Source organism: Alligator sinensis, unplaced genomic scaffold (genome assembly GCF_000455745.1).
Source record: "Alligator sinensis unplaced genomic scaffold, ASM45574v1 scaffold18_2, whole genome shotgun sequence".
Taxonomy (NCBI): domain Eukaryota; kingdom Metazoa; phylum Chordata; order Crocodylia; family Alligatoridae; genus Alligator; species Alligator sinensis.
The window spans coordinates 439,462-458,164 of record NW_005842281.1 but is presented as its reverse complement, the minus strand read 5'-3'; the positions used below and the strand labels follow the sequence as shown (position 1 = coordinate 458,164).

At 41.5% G+C, this 18,703-nt stretch overlaps 1 protein-coding gene across 4 annotated transcripts in view; it reads left to right on the top strand.

Annotated features, from left to right (window-relative positions):
* The window catches only part of ARHGAP42 (Rho GTPase activating protein 42), a 332,737-nt gene that overhangs the window by 55,983 nt on the left and 258,051 nt on the right, over positions 1-18,703 (top strand). For all 4 annotated transcript variants that reach the window (XM_025209311.1, XM_025209310.1, XM_006027992.3 and 1 more), the window contains exon 2: positions 9,220-9,315. In XM_025209311.1, coding sequence (XP_025065096.1) covers positions 9,220-9,315 — 96 coding nt within the window. The remainder of the gene's footprint in view (positions 1-9,219; positions 9,316-18,703) is intronic.

Genomic DNA, 18,703 nt, shown 5'->3' with positions numbered 1-18,703 from the left:
TATAGCTGCTACCTAATCCCTTTCTTAGCTCCGAGAACAGTCATTACTGGCATGGGGGGGCGAGGAGGGAACTGTTCTCTGACATGTTAAGTTCCCTTAAATGCTCTCACAAGCAGTACTAATGTGGGAGAGCAATAGTATAAATATGACCGCTTTCAGTTTAAATATTGTGTGACCTCTGGGTTCTCTCTGGAATGGGGGGATATGGGAATCAAACTCATTTTTTTTGTTCCCAGTTATCATAATGATTTAAAATGGCAAACTTCATAGAAAACTGGAGCTATTTAGAATCACCTGAAAAAACAGCTTATGATCCTAGTCCTTCCAGGCATTGTAGGAAGGAATACAGGTCATACCGCAAGTTGAAGTACTCCATGAAGTATAACAGGAGAAAATGTCTGTGTGTAAGTGGCTGCTAGAATAAGCGTAGGGTCAGTAGCTGACCTTTTGCTGCCTCAGAGCTATGTGCAGGGCACTCAGTCCTATCTAGAGGTAAGATCCTCTACCCTGATTGGTACCAGGCTCTTTCAGTCTGTAAGCAAAAGGGTCTCACATAAAGTTTTGATTAAATGAGGTTACTTGACATTTTCCAGGCGGGGGGAGTGGGGTACCCTATGGAACTATACAAGAATTTCAGTAACAGCTTTGTCTGATTTCCAGTCTCTGTAAACTATGGAAAGGCTACAACAAGAATGAAGTCATCCATCTTCTTAAGATTAGGGTGAAGAACACTTTGTAATACTCTATTTCTAGCCTCAGAAATTCTGGGGTAAAAAAGAGCAGAGCCATGTCTGAAATGTTTGTGTGAATTCCTAAAGGAGGCTTGTTGTCAAAGCATTCCCATTTCACCATTCTCAGACAATCCTTGTATTTCCCAGATAACATTTTTTTTCTTTTTCCAGTTTTATTATTAATATTTGATCTGACAAATACTCACAAAATCTCTTGTCAGTATCTTGGTAAGAATCTTATCTCTTTCTGGACATTTTTTCGGATCCATGGTTCCATACAAAGAAAAAGCTGAACCAAATGCAGAGGGTGGTACAATGTCTGGAGTTTCATTGATTCAGGACAAATGCAGATACTTGGTATGAGGCGAAAACCAGATCCTCGTCCTGGGCCAGCAATGAGTGGTAGGTGCCAGGTCTCATCTGCGGGGAAATGTTAACAAAAATGAAGATGACCTTAAGCAAAAGTGACAGAGGAGAAACAAAAATCCAATTAAAGAATTCTGATCTCATGCATGCAGACATGCTGCAGTGATCACAGTTCAGTGCACAGTTCAAACGATATCTATCCAGTATCCTTCCATGTGTTATCCGTGTCATTTATTGGCAGATCTACCTGTAGTTGTAAATTCTCCATTCCCACATTTGGTGAATGTTAAGAAGATGACCTGTCTTCCTGAAGTAATCTTCCTGTTTCAGTCCAGAGAATGTGTATCAGAAAAGTGAGTATGGCATCTACCATTTGACATCCTTCATTGCAATCTTGGAAGAACAGTCTTGTGTGTCTATAGATAGTAGACCTGCTCTGCCTGTCAGTCAGTTTCCCTGATAGTGCTCTTCCCAGTTATTAGGAAGATGATTAGCCTTGCCCAAAAGAAACAATCTCATGTCTTGGGCAGCATTCCTGTTTTGGCCAAGGCTTGACAGGAACATTACCAGGGATCCTAGTTTTCTCTGATTAAAAAAAAAAAAAATCCCCAATTTTTGGATTAAAAAAGTAACCCAAAATCCACATATTTCTATGAACAAAATGAAGCACTGCTTATATATTGTATTAGTATAATCTATATTAATATATATTACTGGTGTTTCATTTTGATAATGGAAAAACGTGGATTTTGGGTTACTTTTTCTAATCCAAAAATTGAGGATTTTTTTTTTTTATCAGAGAAAACCATGGATCCCTGAACATTGCAGATGATTAACAAATTTTGCTCATCACACACAATTTTGGGCTTTTGATTGACTAATTTGCATCTGGAAAAAAGCTGTAGTGCCTTAAAATCCCCCTCTGTTAGATTCCTGTTGTTATTAGTGAATAACTTCTTTCAAAGTTGGGCATAATTCCTGTCCCTTTTTTTTCTATCCTCTTCCTTCCCTCACACTTCTTTCCAGGACATATACAAAAGATAAAGTAATATTGCTCATGCCTTTTTGATTGGACCGGACTATAACTCTTAGTTACCTTAGTTGTGGGTAGTTGGATATCTGTTATTGACAGCCTTCAATTTCAAAACCAATTCTCCATCTGGGACCAGACAGGTGTTTGATAAAATAATCAGTTATTCTCATGGACCCAATTCCCCACCCCACAAACCTTCTGCAGATTGAACCGCTAGGCAGAGTAAGTTCTAAGTCCTTAGTATAGCTACCACGTTGAACTAGCAAACCATAGCCTTGAGTTTGTCCAAAATGACTTTATAGCAAGAGTAGAAGATTGTTCAAGCAAAAGGTCAATTCTGTAGAATAATGTTCTCTTCTTCAGGAAAAACTGGGTTTATACAAAATGTAAATATTAAATGTTTCCTGAATCCTTATTCCTGTTCACCCTTGCAAGGTCATGGGGCTGGACCTTGGAACCTCAAACTGCTGTTAGCAGCACTACTCAGATTCAAGCCATGCAGAAGATAGATAGATAGATAGATAGATCTGTCTATCTATATCTGTATTGAGATTGAGATAGCTATCTACTTACATTCTGTGTGTGTGTATATGTGTGTGTATATACGTGTGTGTGTGTATGTATGTGTGTGTGTGTGTGTGTATGTATATAATTATCATTTACTAGAATAGCAACTATCTCCTCCAGTCATCTGAATTATGTATTTGAAGTTGAGAGTTCTGTAACATATGCTACATATGCTAGCATTGTAATTTTAATTCAGCCTTATGAATGTGGTTAGTATTAATTCCCAAATTTCAATGAAAGAAGTAGCCCCCTTTTCTTAAACGTTCAAACCCTGTCCAAAAAGCAGTGACAATCTCAAAACAGATAGAATTTATCCCTTATTTATAGAAGTATCCTGTACTGCAGGGATGTTAAACATCCCATATCCCAAGCTGTGTGTCCAGCTCACCAAAGAGCCCTGTAGCTTGGATCTGATCCAAGGCGCATGGGGTGAGTTTGAAGAAGGGCACTTTTTATCCAAAAGCTGGTCCAACAGTGCTCTAAACTTTGTATCTGGGCCAATAAAAGATACTGCAAAACATCCTTACCTCTTATGTATTTCTTGGACCAATAACACTTGAAAAAAAAAGGCACATCTGAAAAATATCAAAATTTATCTGAAGAATGGGACTTTGCTCTCATGAAACAAATATTGATGAGACTCCAGGCACTTGATGTATGTAGATACATTTGAAAATACCACTGGATCTTTAAGGCCAGGTACAGAAGTTACACTTATAGCATGCTAAGTGTTCAGAAAGTGCTCTACAGCCATAACTGAACAGACAATTGGGGTGCATAGAGTGCCGTGAAAATGGTGGAACCCGCTTCAAGATATCCCTGGATGGATGTGGTATCAGACTTCAGTGTTGTAGGTTAGAGTGCCAGTAATGAACATCTGTACCACATCTCATGGTAGGTTGCATTCTCCTGAAATCCCATGGAGCATTGTGGCACCCCGCTTACCTCCTGCCTGGGCAGCCTGTGGCACACTCCCACCACACACATGCCGATGGCAGGATCCCAGCCCTGGCCAGTGTGCTCACCTTCCTTGCACTGCTGCTTCTGCTGCTGCTGCACCCGTCTGGATACTGGTTGGCCCTCCCGCTCCAGTGGCTCCTCCTCATCTTGCCCCTGCTGGACTGTTTGTGGCAGCAGGTAGCATGCAGAAGTGGTGATGGTCATGGAGATGCACTCCAGGCACCTCATTGGCCGGCCAGATGGAAGGGAACCTGTAGCCGGAGGCTCCTGCCCCAGAGCATGGGGCTCCAGATCCAGCTCCTGGCCACCTTCCACCCACTCGGCCACTGAGCATGATGAGCAGCCACCTGCAGGCAGCTGAGTGGGTGGAAGGCAGCTGGGAGCTGAAGTGGGAGCCCCATGTACTGGAGCAGGAGCTGCCCAGATGGGTGTGGGTGGAAGTATGCCAGGAGTTGCTCACAGGGCCAGCTGTGGGCCAGATGAGGGGGTGTGAACCTCATATGCACTGCACTGCCCAGGTGAGCTGTGTTACGCCAGCACTCTGGCCTTCCCCCCACACCCCACTAGCTGGCTTCCAGGACCTAGCATGTGGGCAGCACCCCCAACACATGCACACACCTATCCCCCACCTCACCTCTCCCACCACCCCTCCACACCCCCAACACACAACAACACACAATATACAAGAGCAAGACTTTATTTTGAGCTATTATATAATCATCTCTATATACACTACTAAAAAAAAAAATCACAAATATATTTTTTGAAATAAAAATAAAATGTGTTGTAGTAGAAGTGTGATTTTTAGTATATGGTTTGTTTTTTTTTAATCTGTAATGGGTTAAAATGATATTTTCTGAAAGATTTTGTGTGCGGCCCTCGACAGCTCACCAAAACTCATTAAGTGGCCTGCCAGCCGTAATTGCCCACACCTGGGTTAGGGTCTGTCTTATATCACTCTGATCTAATGCTGGAGAGTGCAGAGGATAGTGTGTGCAAGTTGCGCAGCCTGTTATGAGTCTCTGTGCAGGGCTCCAGCTCCAAATCCCTGCTGCCTTCCAACTCAGCTGTCCACAGGTAGATCCTCATGTGCTGGGCAGGAGCCGCCTGGCTGCAACTTCCCCCCCGACCCAGAGCACCACAGCGGGGCCAGGAGGAGGAGGAGCCGAGAAGTACCCAAGCAGCTACAGCTGTACTGGGAGCAGCCCTGTCGGGAAGCTGTGTGCACTAGCTAAGGTAGGACGGGTGGGTGTGGGCAGGAGCGCAGTGCTGGCTGCTGTAGGCAGGGCTTGGCCTCATGCAGAGCACTGTGGGGGCAGCTGCGGGCCTGATCGAATCAATTGGTGGATGCCTCCCATGGGTCGGATCTGGCCCACAAGCCATATTTTTCCCTCCTCTGAGACAAAGTGTGTTCTGCTTCCTTCATACCTAATTGGGACACTTAGAGTAAAGCTCCAAAGATAGAACCCTTCTGCTGCTGGCTTCCTGAATGCCTGTATGTAGCCTAAGTGCTTAAATATCTTTGAAAATTTAGCATTATGTCCCTTAGGATTTTGAATTAGTAGATCTCATCCTTTTAAAAATTATTTCCTTTTCTAATCTATGAATAAAATGCATCTTTTCTGCTTTTTCAGTACCTAGTCGGTTTCTCAACTTTGTACTAGTCATGTAAAAAATAATCTCCCTGCCCAGTCGCTGATCTAGAACCAGTGCAATTACTGTATGGCAAAAGCTTTTCTGCAGAACAGAAACTGAAAGTATTTCTGTAGTCAGTATTTCATTTATGTATTAAATTGATTTATTGGTTTAGCAAACCAAATTCAGGCATGATATTCTTTCAGTGCTTTTCTCTCAGGGCTGTGCAGCTGGTGACCTGTAGGCTGCATGTGGCCTGCAACAAGTTAATTTTTGCCCCCAGCCCCCTATCCAGGTGTCACTTCCCCCATTGCTCCAGCTGCAGCAGCAGCCATGGTCTTCAGACTGTAAATGTCTTTTAAAAGGTAAGTTGCTGATAGAAACATCATCTTCTTGAATTCCTAGGAAAGCAATGGCTCTGATCTTTCAGCTTTTTCTTTCCCTTTTGCCTATCCCTTTCTCACAATCATTCATTTTGAATTCAGATCAACTGAGACATTGAAATAATTATTGTGTGGCTGTAACTAAACCAGGATTTAGTGTAGAGCAGTGCCCATTTTGTACCTTACTACTAATCTTCTTTTAATTTACATGGGAGTTACCTGTTACCTATGGCTCTGTTGGGGAAAGAAGGGTGGGGGACATTCTACATACCTTTTCCCTCCCTGGTACACCCACACAGCTGGTCACAATTTGGTCCCAAACTTATGTACAGTTCAAATAGTGAGTTAATGCCCAAGTCAGAGATTTAGTATAATTGTTCTCTTTGCAATGGCAATTGATTGTTACGTACATATGTTATTCATATAGTTGTGTCTTTTTAGAACCTTGTTCCTTTTGGGCCATGTCTCACGTTATACTTAGAATGTGTTAAATGCACTTAAAACATGAGCAACTGTGCCTTCAAGTAGTAAAACATGCTAAGCGTGCTCATATCATAGCAAGGTTATGATTTCTTGTGCGAGGAGTACCAGATCATGTTAAGTAATACATGTTCATCTACCAATGGATTGCTCTATAGAAATCACACGAGCAATTTGTGGTCCTTGCCCAACCATGAAATCAGCCAGAGCTCGCTCTGATGTACCAAGCCTCCAGGCTGAATGAGGAAAGCCACACATGTCTGGAGGAAGGATCCTAGATCTTTCACTTGTCAGTCTCCTCCAAGATCAAGTTGAAAGACAGCTGCTTGCAGTGACAGAGGATCCTGGGGTTGGGACCAGCAGTTGGCTGATTGTTGGTCCCTTACCTGGCACTGCACTGGAGCTGGTTCAAGACTCCTGTGCAGTGTGGGGCCTGGGGCTGACAATCAACAAGCTGACCTCAAACGTGCACATAGTAAACATTACTGTGTGACTGCTCAGCACACTTTCTAATTTTTAATGCTGCATAGATTAATGCATACTAAGTGTCCCGTGTGACAAGGTCTTTAAAAACATTAAGCTTCATAGGAGGTTAGGCTGTTGGTTTGCATGTAACTCTTTTATGGAGGGCTTAAAAAGAAGCCATTAATTTTTCTTGTCCCTTGCTCTTCCATGACCACACTCCCACTGTGATTTGCTCCTACTAGCCACAGTACAGTTGACTCCTAATATTATATAGCAAAGAGTTTAAAAGATGACACCAAAGGGTAATATGATTTAGCTTTTACGTAGATTATTTTTTGCTTCTTCCACTACAGAAGCTCTACTTTCAGGTATACAAAGCAGAACATCTAAGTTGTTAAAATAATACATTACTAATGCTAGATAAATTCCATATACCTAAGAATAAGACACATTCGCTAAGTGTACAGCACATTCACAAGTGTATATTTAACTCTGCCTTTCTTAATAGAAAACATACGTTGCACAGAACATTATGAAGATAGTACAGTAGCTCAAAATATCTGGGGACTACTAGATGAGCCTCTGTTGTTAGTAACAGTAATTCAATTTGTACTCTTGAAGCTACAAATGCCAGTGTGTTATGGCGGAGAGTCAGTCAAAGAAGATGAAGCTGAATTTATAAGAGTAAGATTATGAGACTTCACATCTGGGAAAACTTTCTTAAGTTGCTTATGTTCATTGAAAGGAAACGCAAACAGTGGTGTTTTCTGCTGGAATAATAGTAAAAAAAACCCCTTATAGTTGGACTACAGGTACAAAAAGATAAAAGTTTCAAGAAAATTGCTTTTCCAAATTTTGGTTTTAAAGAGTATACATACTGGTTGATAATTCTGATTTATTGGCATGTCTTACTTCATAGCAACTGCAGTTCCCATTTTTGAAAAATGTTATAAGATCAGGACAGATACTTATTTAAAAACTTTTGTAGTTTTTTTGGGGGGGAGGGGGGGTTAAATTTCAACCAAATTCTCCTAGGAGAGTAAATGACTTGCCATTAGGGACAAATAATATCCAAATGAAAGATTGGTTAGTCTCCAAACTCTTTTCTCCCTTATTTACCAAAAACTACTTTCGTGGATAAACACAATACAGCTATGTATCAGATAACCATGTCATGGAAAAAATAATTATTTTCATCTCTGGATATTCTAAAAGAGTCTTAATTCTTTTTTGGACTGGTGCACAACAATGCTTCAAGTAAAAGCTAATGAATAATGGGAGGTTGAGATAAGGGGTGTCATTTGATTAATTTGATGCCTGATAGCCAGAGGCCAGTAAGAAAGAAGTAGATACAGAGCATGAATAGGGGGCAGCATCCTGGTAGGGCATTGTTTGTTCCTGATTTGTAACTGTCTAAAACTTTGTGCACACTGTTTTCACTGAACATAGTGATATATTCTGTATATTTCAGCCTCAAAATTAACTGATGTATGGAGAAAATTTGAGAACTCATGCCAATATTATCCATGCATTTATATTCTAGATTTCATCAGAAGAAGATCTGTTTGTATTTCACATACTATATAATTAGGAGCTCCTTGTATGCACTTAATAAATGCATGTAATTTTAGAAGCATAAAACTCTCTGGGGCTTTGTAATCAGATTTAAATGTACCAGTGATGCTTTTGGAAAAATGGTCATATAGGTTTTGACTAATTTCCTGTCCATACTGAAGCTTTTTTTTTCTAGGTTTTTCAGATATGAATCTATATTTTTCTCCTCATTTTTTAGCTTCCACATTGATACTCCTAATATGTTCCAGGGACTATAGAGAATAAATGTTATGCAGCATTTTGTCTAGACTGACACAACTGTGATTCATCTTGTTTTAATATAGGTGTGCTCACCTTCATGTATTTTTCTGAAGAATTTTTGAGAGTGTTTTGGTCATCCATATTTATGAATACTTTGTACTAGAACATGCCTACCATTAAGATCAAACTTTTTGCTGTTAAGTTTTAACTTGATTGAAACTGAAGATCTGTGGATGTGACTCAAAAACAATGTTCTTTATCTGTGGGCCTTTTAGTTGAGTGGCAAATGGCTGAAAACATACATATTTCATTTCCTTATTTAAAAAAAATCTGCAGAATATTCTACATTAATTGTATATTCTATAGAGACGGAGGTCTGGAAGAAATATATTAAGATACTACCCTAGTACTGATTGAGTCCAGTTCTGTGGCCCTTATGTACGTATCCTTGCTTGCTTACATTGTGCTGCTGCCAGTGTAAAGCTTCAGACCCCGTATCAATTTCTTCTCTTTAAGGAAGTTAAGAGAACTGATATTTGTTTGTCAGCGTGAATGTAGTTCTCTTTATTGTGCTTGGGATCAGGAATTTAATATATTTTTTTCATTAGCTTTTGGAGCTGGTCTGAATGGTCAGCATTCTGCTTTTATTTTGTGTGAGATTACTTTTCAAAAAGGATACTAGGATTTCTTGTAAATAAAATAGGTATGTAAAATTCTGTACACTCTTTGATATAGTTATTCCAAATAATTTAACATCTTGTTTGTGTGTTTTTTTTTATTGTAGATTTATCCATGGCAGTACAAAAATTTTCCCAGTCTCTTCAAGATTTTCAGTTTGAGTGTATTGGAGATGCTGAAACTGATGATGAAATTAGCATTGGTATGTGTGTTCTGCACTTTAGTTGCAATATTTTTTTTCTATCATTTTTGTTTTAAAAATGTAAAACATGATATGATTATTATAGCTAGGTATAAGTAAGTAAAATTTTCAGTGTATGCATACTTAGTTGAGAATGTAACAAATGTGTGGAAATCTGCAGTTAGTAGAAACTACTCTTCATGGGATTTTTAAAATATGAAGCCAAATGTGATATGTGTGTTACAGCCTGGTTCAGATTTCTTTGGAAGGTGAGATGACTAGTTCTTTTGATTTCTTCTGTTTTTCAAGCCTTGCTAGTTTTGCTTATTTAAACTGATTTTCACTGGGACATTGGAAGGTACCCCACTTCCTAGGAACTAGACTTGAGATTCACAAAAGCAGTCAGGCGTGCAAAGAGGGAGTTAGGAAAGATTTACATACTTAAGGCCAGGGATATGATCCTAATCTTGTAGGTACCTCACTGTAAAAAATATAGATTCCTTCATTCTTTCAAGTTCCTTAAATGCCTAATGCTCTGCTTTGTTGTACTCCCAGAACTCCAGGACTCTTTTTTTTTTTTTTTTTTTTTTTTTGGAGGTGGGGCAGGGAGCAAAGTTGTACCTGGCTCCTTACTCATACCTGGACCTGACTAGTGTCTTCAAATTAGGACTTACACCTAAATCCTGTACCTAAGTCTCTCAAATCCCAATCTGCTAGGCATGCTCCATGGATGCTTAATTTACTCAGATGTCTATTTTACACAGAAAACATGGCCACTTTTTATTTAGAAATAAAAAAGGAAGATGAAGGGAAGGGACTAGTGACTCACCGCTCTTGTACAATAAGTCACTTGTTAGAGCACTCACCCCGTATGTAGGGACATGGATTTTAGGATTTTCTCAACTGGAGGGGCTGCAAACTCCCATCACTTTCTAGGAGTCAGCTGTAGACTTTTTTTTTTTTTTTTTTTGGAGGTGGTTGGGGTGGGAACAGAGGCATCAACTCTCTGGTTGCAGGTGAGACACTTTGTCAAAAAGAATTGAAGATTTATTCTTGGGATTAAGGCATTTGCCTTAGGGGAGATATGGATTCTGGTCCTTTATTAAAAGGACATTTATGCTATATCATTGGTTAAACAATTATTGGATAACATGCTTAAATACTCCTTTTGAACCACCTTCAGGTAGAGGAGGGGCTAGAACCCAGGTTTTTTACTGCTGGGGTGATTGTTTTCACTACTGAGTTATATATAAAAGAGAGATGGATTTGTACTGCTCCTCTTCCTGCTTTTGTTTTCTTTCTTAAAAAACCCAGTTTTATTTTTGAAGAAATTATTTAGGAGTCTAACTCTCAAAGTGCCCAGTGTTTGGGTGCCTAACTTCCTGAAAAGGTTTCCTGAAATGTTTTTTCCATGAACATTTCATGTTGGCTATCTTGGGTGGGTTCCCAAGCAGCACATTTCTGCTTTGAAGTCTCTCTTCACAGTAGAGAAAGTTTAGGTAGGAAACAAGACAAAGGGCTCTGAACTCCACCCCAGGAGCCAGGCTGTGGCACTGACACAATGTGTCAAAGTTGTCTTTAAATTGAACACTAGGTCCCTGTCATTTTTGGTATGCTTGCCATAAAATTTAGGCACTAGGACTATCTAAATAAAGGACAAAACCTTTTAAAATTTAATAGGAAGTGCTTAAAAAAGTGCTTTTGATTAATTTTAAATAAATAACATAAAATCATTGGAAAAACCTGCGTATAAAGGCTAAGTATAGGCATTCAGGGGTGTTAGGGGGAGGCTAAATAAATTCAAAATGGCTGCCTGATATCACATACGTCAGGATGGGAGGGTTAGTGGGAGATTGAGGGCCTGCCAGGGGAAGGGGGGGAGGGGTGACCCCTGAGGGGTAACCCATGGGTGGGGTGGGGCAGGGCGGAGAAGCGTGACCTGTGGGTGGGATGGGCAGGGCAGGGTGGAATAGGTGGGGCAGGCCCGCATGCCGAACAGGGCGGAGGAGGGCATTTAGTTCCTAACACAGGGGTTTCACAGCACAGTTCTGTTGTGTTCATTGGCACACTCGTGCTGCGGCACACCCTTTGGGCATCACTGCTGGAAACTAATCAAGGACCAGCCAACTTGCACTTTGGCTTTTAAAATGCCTTTGACAAAGGACCCTCATAACAGGCTATTAAGACCAGAAGTGGTGGCCTGACAGTAAAAGGCTGGCTACAGACAAACCCTTCCACTCCCCAGAGAATGGGAAAGTAGTCAATTTTCAGCATTTGAAATGGTTAGCATTATGTGCCTCTGTCTATTTTGTTTTAGGACTAGTATTTATTAGTGATTTGACAATGCCTTCTCAGATTGAAGGGAAGAGAGAGTGGAGGTGGTATGCTGCAAACCACAATCACTGCAATATGCTTATGTGGGTGTCAAGTTACATGGTGAGAATGGATGTATAATGAAGCCACAGGCACTATGTTACTAGCAATTATAATTATGCAACTGTCTCTGGGGCCCAGTCTTGGGATACTGAATCTTGAGGCAGCAACAGCCTCCAGTGCTCTTCTGGGAAACTGAGTAATGCTTTTTTAGGATCGCTTTGCTCATCCCAAATGGGAAACAGGCTTTAAAATGTTTCCTAAAAATATCCTGCATCCATGACCTGAACCATATTTTATAGGCCCTTGTTACTCATCCAGTTGAAAACAAAAGCATGAAGGAAGTAGCTGCTTAGAGCTTCATGGAATGGTCATATGCTGCTGGTCAATTTGGTTTTGCACTCACCTGGAAGGAAGACATGTTTAATTGTTGGAGAGCCAGATCAACACAGAGTAGATATAACTCTAGCCTCAGTAAAACCAACAACGGGCAGTTGACTCAATCTGGAGAAAGCCGTATTTTCCCACAGTCAACTGCTGTAGAGCTAGAGCTTAGCAGGAAGTGTGGTTGTCTTTCAAAGCTTTTTAAGGATGTTTTGAAAAGTTCCATGATATCAAACAATATAACTGTTTGACCACTGGAGGCGTGTCTAGATGTGCGTGGCCATTTGGTTTCCCGGGGACAAGTAGCAGTGGTGCACTTTGTGCCACAGCTACTTGTCCCCAGGGAACACTTGTGCTACGTGTGCTTTGGTGCGTGGCAAGTTACCCCGGGGGAAGTAGGGGAGGGTGGGGCCAGCACTGTGCTGGCCCCAGCAGCCTTACCTGGGGTCCTGGGGGCCTTCTGGGGCTGCAGCCATGGCAGCAGCGACAGCGCAGTTCCTAGTGGCCCAGCTCTGCTTTTTAGAAATGCATGCTGCCTGAGTATGCACTGTTTGGTTTTTTTCCCCTGTTTTTTTTTTTCTTTCTAACCCCTAGATATCCAAGGATCAAAAAAAACCACGGGGGGGAAAAAAAAACTGGAGCATCATGTGCTCGGGCAGCGTGCCCTTGCAGTGCAGAGAACACCGGACTATGAAGTATATGGTGCTGCAAATGTAATATGAAAGAGAAATGCATTGTTTTTCCTATATAATTAGTAAGTTGCCATGGGTTTCTATTGTAAGATTTTTTTTTTTGCAGTATTCAAGAATGTTTTAGACATTAATATGAGTAGTTGCATTGCATAGAATTTTATATAATATATTAAAAATCTGTACGATTTGAGACATACGACAGCCACTGCAGCAGTGATTCTTACTTGGGATGCCATGAGTTCTTTGTAAAGGTGCTAATGGCAACTGATCCCTGTGTATCCCCTTGCCCTTGAGCCCCCTCAGCATCTTCCATATTCCATGTGTGCAGCCCAGCAAGTCATCCCTGCTAGTCAGGCATCTCCAGGCCCTGTCTACTTTGGCCCTCAGACTCGAGTTCAGGGGGGATTGCCCTGGGATAACTAAGGACAGAAAATGGCCCACTAGTTCTTGCTTCCCAGCTGGAACCTGGACCAGTGTGTGATGCATCCAGGAGTCACATTGGCATTAAATGTATACGGGGGCAGGCAGAGCCAGGGAAACAGCCTGAAGCAAAGAATGCTATTGTCTTATTACAATATTTATATTATATATAAATATAATGTAATTTAATGATATAATGCAATATTTACAATTGTAATATTCATAATCTGTTTATATTAGTTTTTGAAGTGGGGTGCTGCTAAACTCTGAATCCTTATGGAATCTAAAATAGTTGAGAATCATTGGATTAGGTATGAGGAAGGTATTTATCATTTAAGAAATTATGAATAATTTTCCATTATAGTGTTTTTTCATCGTTTCCTTGAAGCATCTGGTACTGATAATTGAGGGGTAGGTCATTGGACTTACCCATAAGTTTGCATCTGGTCTGGAACTTTCCATTTTTTCCTTATAGCTCAATAAGAAAGTATTTCACTTTTGTTTCACAACAGGCAGAATTTTAGAGGGAAATGTCTGCTTAAAAGTCACACCAAGCTGGCAGTTTCCTTCAGATAGTTCCCAGAAATAAAACTTCCTCACCAAGGGCTAAAGTCTGCTCCCAGCCAAGCCAGTGGAAAAACTGCAGTTAGTTTGAATTCTTCCTAACTGAGCTCCAGCATACTTATTTTTCATATTGTCATCTCATGATCCGAAATGCTGGCAGGTGGATAGCTAAATATTAAAATGGTTTGAGTCTTGCCATGACTCGTAGTTAGAAGAGCAACCCATACTGCTTTAGTCTGCTGTGTCTGTTTACTGACTCTATCAGTGTTTTTGAAATATCTTTTTAGTACAGTGCAATCTGTAAACTTTGCTGGGAAGTTTAAACCTGAGAATTAATTTTATCTAAAAAAAAAATACTGCATGTTATTTATTGTCTCGGCGGAATGTGTCTCTAGAAATACCACAGTACAAGGTTCAATTGTATACTCATGAGCTGAAACAGAAATATAAGACATAGGCAGATTAATCCCATGAGATATTGTGGACGGTAACATCTGCTACCCTTTCATAAATTTTGATATATTCACAAAGCAGAAAAGCAGTTTGGTCTCCAGGGCCACTAAATATTTCCCTGTTTCTATTCTAGTTAACACTTTCTTACCATGATCAGTGGTTGCTTTTATGGATAATTGTAGTTCATTTTTGTAATAGCTCTTCATTTTTTTTATCTGTGTGCTTTCCCCATGCCATCACTGGCCTTCTATTTATTATTTTTATGCTTGATAAATTTAAATACATATTCGTATTTGAACTAAAATCTGCAGTACTTGAAAGTTAAATATCCTTTGTCAACTCAATCAATGTTTAATAGATAAAAAAAATCACTTTGAATTACTTTGAAATCAAATGATTTAGTGCAGTCATGGTTTTCATTTTGCTTGAATCTTAAATGTAGTCAGGATGGGCATTTCATTGTTTGGATATTAAGCAGGCATTGAACGCTGTTTAGGAAGAACCAGTGAGTTCAAAACGTTTGACAGCTGATTTATTTTACTTGGAGCTTCAAAGAAGGGATTTCTAGCTTCCAAGGGATCCATGGTCTGATGGATTGTCATGTGGATCAAAGCAGCTTATAGGACCAAAAGGTAAACTGACAGGAATCAAAACCTGGTCTATTAGAGCCTGGGTGATATTGTGCACTTTTATAGGATAAGCTTCAATTTTTGATCTCCCTAAAGCAATGACCTAGAATTTACCCACATCTTTACATGACCCTACGAACTTGATGTTTGCTCATCCTCAAAGATAGCTTTGCAGAGATGGATTTTGCTATCAGTGTCTTCCTCCTTCTTTATGTCTTTGGTAAGAATATTATTACATAGATCTTAACATTTCCAACCTCATTATATTTTAAAATTTAGTTTAGTTTGTTTAGTACTATTAGGAGGGTTTCCTCTAAAGTCTTTAATGATATTCTGATGTGTGTAAAGATGCCTTGTTATTATGGGTCGATGGCAGTGAGTACATAGTTAAGATTGTGAAAAAATCCCATGGTAAATTCATCCTATCTAAAGTTCTGAACAAAATTTCTGTCTGCCCAAATGACATTATCTACAGATGATAATGTGAAGACTTTCTGGAATCAAGTTGCATGAGCTGCTTTTTGAAAAAGTTTTAAACCACCAATTTTTCAGTCTTCATAGAGACTTCAGATCAGTGATTCTTAACCAAGGTGCTGTGGCACCTTTGGGTACTATGAGCTTTTTTCAAGAGTGCTGCAGGGTGGCACACCATGTTAGTACTGCTAGGTGTGTCAACATGATTCACAAGAAAAATCCAGAGATTTCAAGTAGGATTCCATAGTATTTAAAAGCATTTTGATCTGCTGTGATGTTTCTGATGTTCTTTGCAACAGAAACATTTCTCTAAAATTTTTCTATAGTCAAAAAATATGTCAAAGTTGAGAGCTGGAATTTTCTGAGTGGTGCCTCCAGTCTGAAAAGTTTGAGAATCATTGCTTTTAGGGGTGCATTGATTTAAAGATTTTCTTGGCCAGTGCTGATAGTCAATTATTAACCAATCATATCGGCTGATGCAGATCCAATAACCAACATTTAGTAATAATGCAAGACATTTTAAACTACTGACATAAATAAACTTTTTTTTTTTTTTTTGGTGCACGCTAGCAGCCTCCTGCATCACATTTATCGGCATCTCAGTTTTTAAAAATAGCAGCAGGGACACTTGAACTAAATCTTGTCAAATGAGCTTTAGTTGAAGTGCTGCCACCACCATTTTTAAGTGCAGGGATGCTGATACATGAGGCGCTGCTGCAGTCTGATTTTAAAGCACTGCCCCTTCCGCAACTCCCGGAGCATGTATAAAAGTGCCAAGGGGCAGCTGCCTGAGCTGCCCAGCAGGGCTGAGGGGGAAGGTGTGAGCCTTCCTGGCTGCCCCGGGCTGGGTGGTCTCTGGGCCAGGCTCCCCACTCTCCTCCCTCTGCCCAGGGCAGGGCCATGGGACTATTTTAGGCCTGGAGAAACTGGGCCACTCTTCCCCTGCATCCAGGCCCTGGATTCTGGAAGCTGGATTTCAGCAGGGAGAAGGGTCCCTTCCCCACCTGGTTTTGCTGCTGCCAGGGGCAAGGCAAGCCTCCATGCCCCGTGGGGGAGATTGAATGGACCCAGCCCTGAGAAGGGCAGGACCCAGCTGGCCTGAGGTTAGGATGACACATGCCCACCTATCCTCCCTGCTTCTCCCCTCCCCTCCACCATGAGCAGAGCTGAGTGGGGCAAGGTTGGATGCAGGCTGATTGCTGTGGGTTTCGGGCTTTGTACTGCCTGCCTGCCTGGCAGCAGGGGCACAACTTGCTGACCCCACTGCTGCCATGTGGGCAGAGGGCAAATGGTCAGCGCAGGGCTCTTGAAGGAAAGGCAGCAGAGTGGAGAGCCACAAGCCCACAGCGAACAGCCTGCATCCATTCCATGCACAAATCTCGGGGGCACACCTCTCCCCTGGGAGGTGCACGCAGTGCCGGAGAGCCACCCCCACCTGCCCCCTGGACAAGCCGCCCATGGCTCTGTTCTGCTCTTTGCCCTGACCCTGGGTCTCATTCACTGACCTGGCTGGGCAGCACCCCCAGCCCCTGCCTATGCCTCACTCAGTCCCTCCTTCACTGTGGGGGCCTCATATGCCCCCCACCCCATGCTCCTTCCCTCTCCTACACCCTTTCTCCTCCATAGACTTACCTGTAGGGAGCTACTCTCCACATTGCCCAGCTGTATTCCTGGCCATGTGCATGCGTTCAGCTGAATACATGCATGTAGCGCCTCTTGTGTCTCACTGGAGCCCCAAGCAGGACCCCTTGCAGGCTAGAATGCTGCCTGCCTGCAAGGAGAAACCCACCATTTCCCAAGGGAACCCAGGCATCTGGGGGCCCCAGTCCTATGAGGAAGAGGGAACTCAGGTGTCCAGAGCCCTGGCCAGAAGCCATAATTATCAGTAAATATTATTGGCTACAATGGCTAAAAAAATCCTGGTGGCAGGAATTTTCGTTAAATTGGTGTAGGATGTAATTATCAATTAGCTAATTTTTAAGCAAGTTTATGCAAATGTGATTATAGCATTTATGAAAGTTAAATATTTTAATGGATTAATATTTATGAAAATTTCATAGAATAGTGTGGGAAATGTACACTTTCTTGTTTGAAAAAATGTTAACTGGCTTTAATTTTGTGTTTTTACTATTAAATATATTTTTAAAAATTGAGCTGTATATATCTGGTGTTTCTCAAATACCTTTAAATTTTGGCTATATACGTCTCTCTTAGGCAGCTAGTAGGGCATATGCATATACAATTAAAATTCAGAATTTTTGGAAATCTAAAAAGTGGAAATGCTAATAACTCATATCTTGTTATGCTAAATTTAGTGAAAATGGGTTATTTAGAGAATATACAGTATGGATTTTGTAGAGATATTATAAGTTTTACATGTGTATGCAACCTGTACCTGTCATTTGGGGTCCATGATTTACCCAGGTAGAAAAATAAAGCATTTGAACTGCTCTGACAGGATACTGTGAGGACGTTGTTTCTTCGGGCCCTGGCAGATGTTACATTTATGGCATGGGTAGTATGTTGTTTGTTCCATAAATGGCAACATGCCACAGATTTATGGCATAATATAATAGCAAATGAAAGATACAATTGTTGGCAGTTTAGATGAGCATTTTCCCAGACTCCAGGAACATCTTTGTCGTTGGTTCGTATTGCATCTTAATTGAACACGTGACATGTGCCAGACTAGGGGCTACCCTTAACCAAGTCTGGCAGCAAGGCGCCAGACTACCATGCGTAGACCCTGAGATGGTGCAGAGTCATTTGGAAGAACTGGATGCCTTTAAGTCGGCAGGCCCGGATGAGCTCCATCCGAGGGTGCTGAAGGCACTGGCTGACATCATTGCAGAGCCACTGGCGGGAATATTTGAAAGCTTGTGGCGCATGGGCCAAGTCCCGGAGGACTGGAAAAGGGCCAACGTGGTCCCCATTTTCAAAAAGGGGAGGAAGGAGGACCCGGGCAACTATAGGTCAGTCAGTCTCACCTCCATCCTTGGCAAAGTCTTTGAAAAAATTATCAAGGCTCACATTTGTGAGAGCTCGGCAGGACAAATTATGATGAGGGGAAACCAGCACGGGTTCGTGGCAGGCAGATCGTGCCTGACCAATCTAGTTTCTTTTTATGACCAGGTTACGAAACGCCTGGATACAGGGGGAGGGGTGGATGTTGTATACTTGGACTTCAGGAAGGCCTTCGATACAGTATCCCACCCCATACTGGTGAACAAGTTAAGAGGCTGTGACTTGGATGACTACACAGTCCGGTGGGTGGCGAATTGGCTGGAGGGTCGTACCCAGAGAGTCGTGGTGGATGGGTCGGTTTTGACCTGGAAGGGTGTGGGAAGTGGGGTCCCACAGGGTTCGGTCCTTGGACCAATACTCTTTAATGTCTTCATCAGTGACTTGGACGAGGGAGTG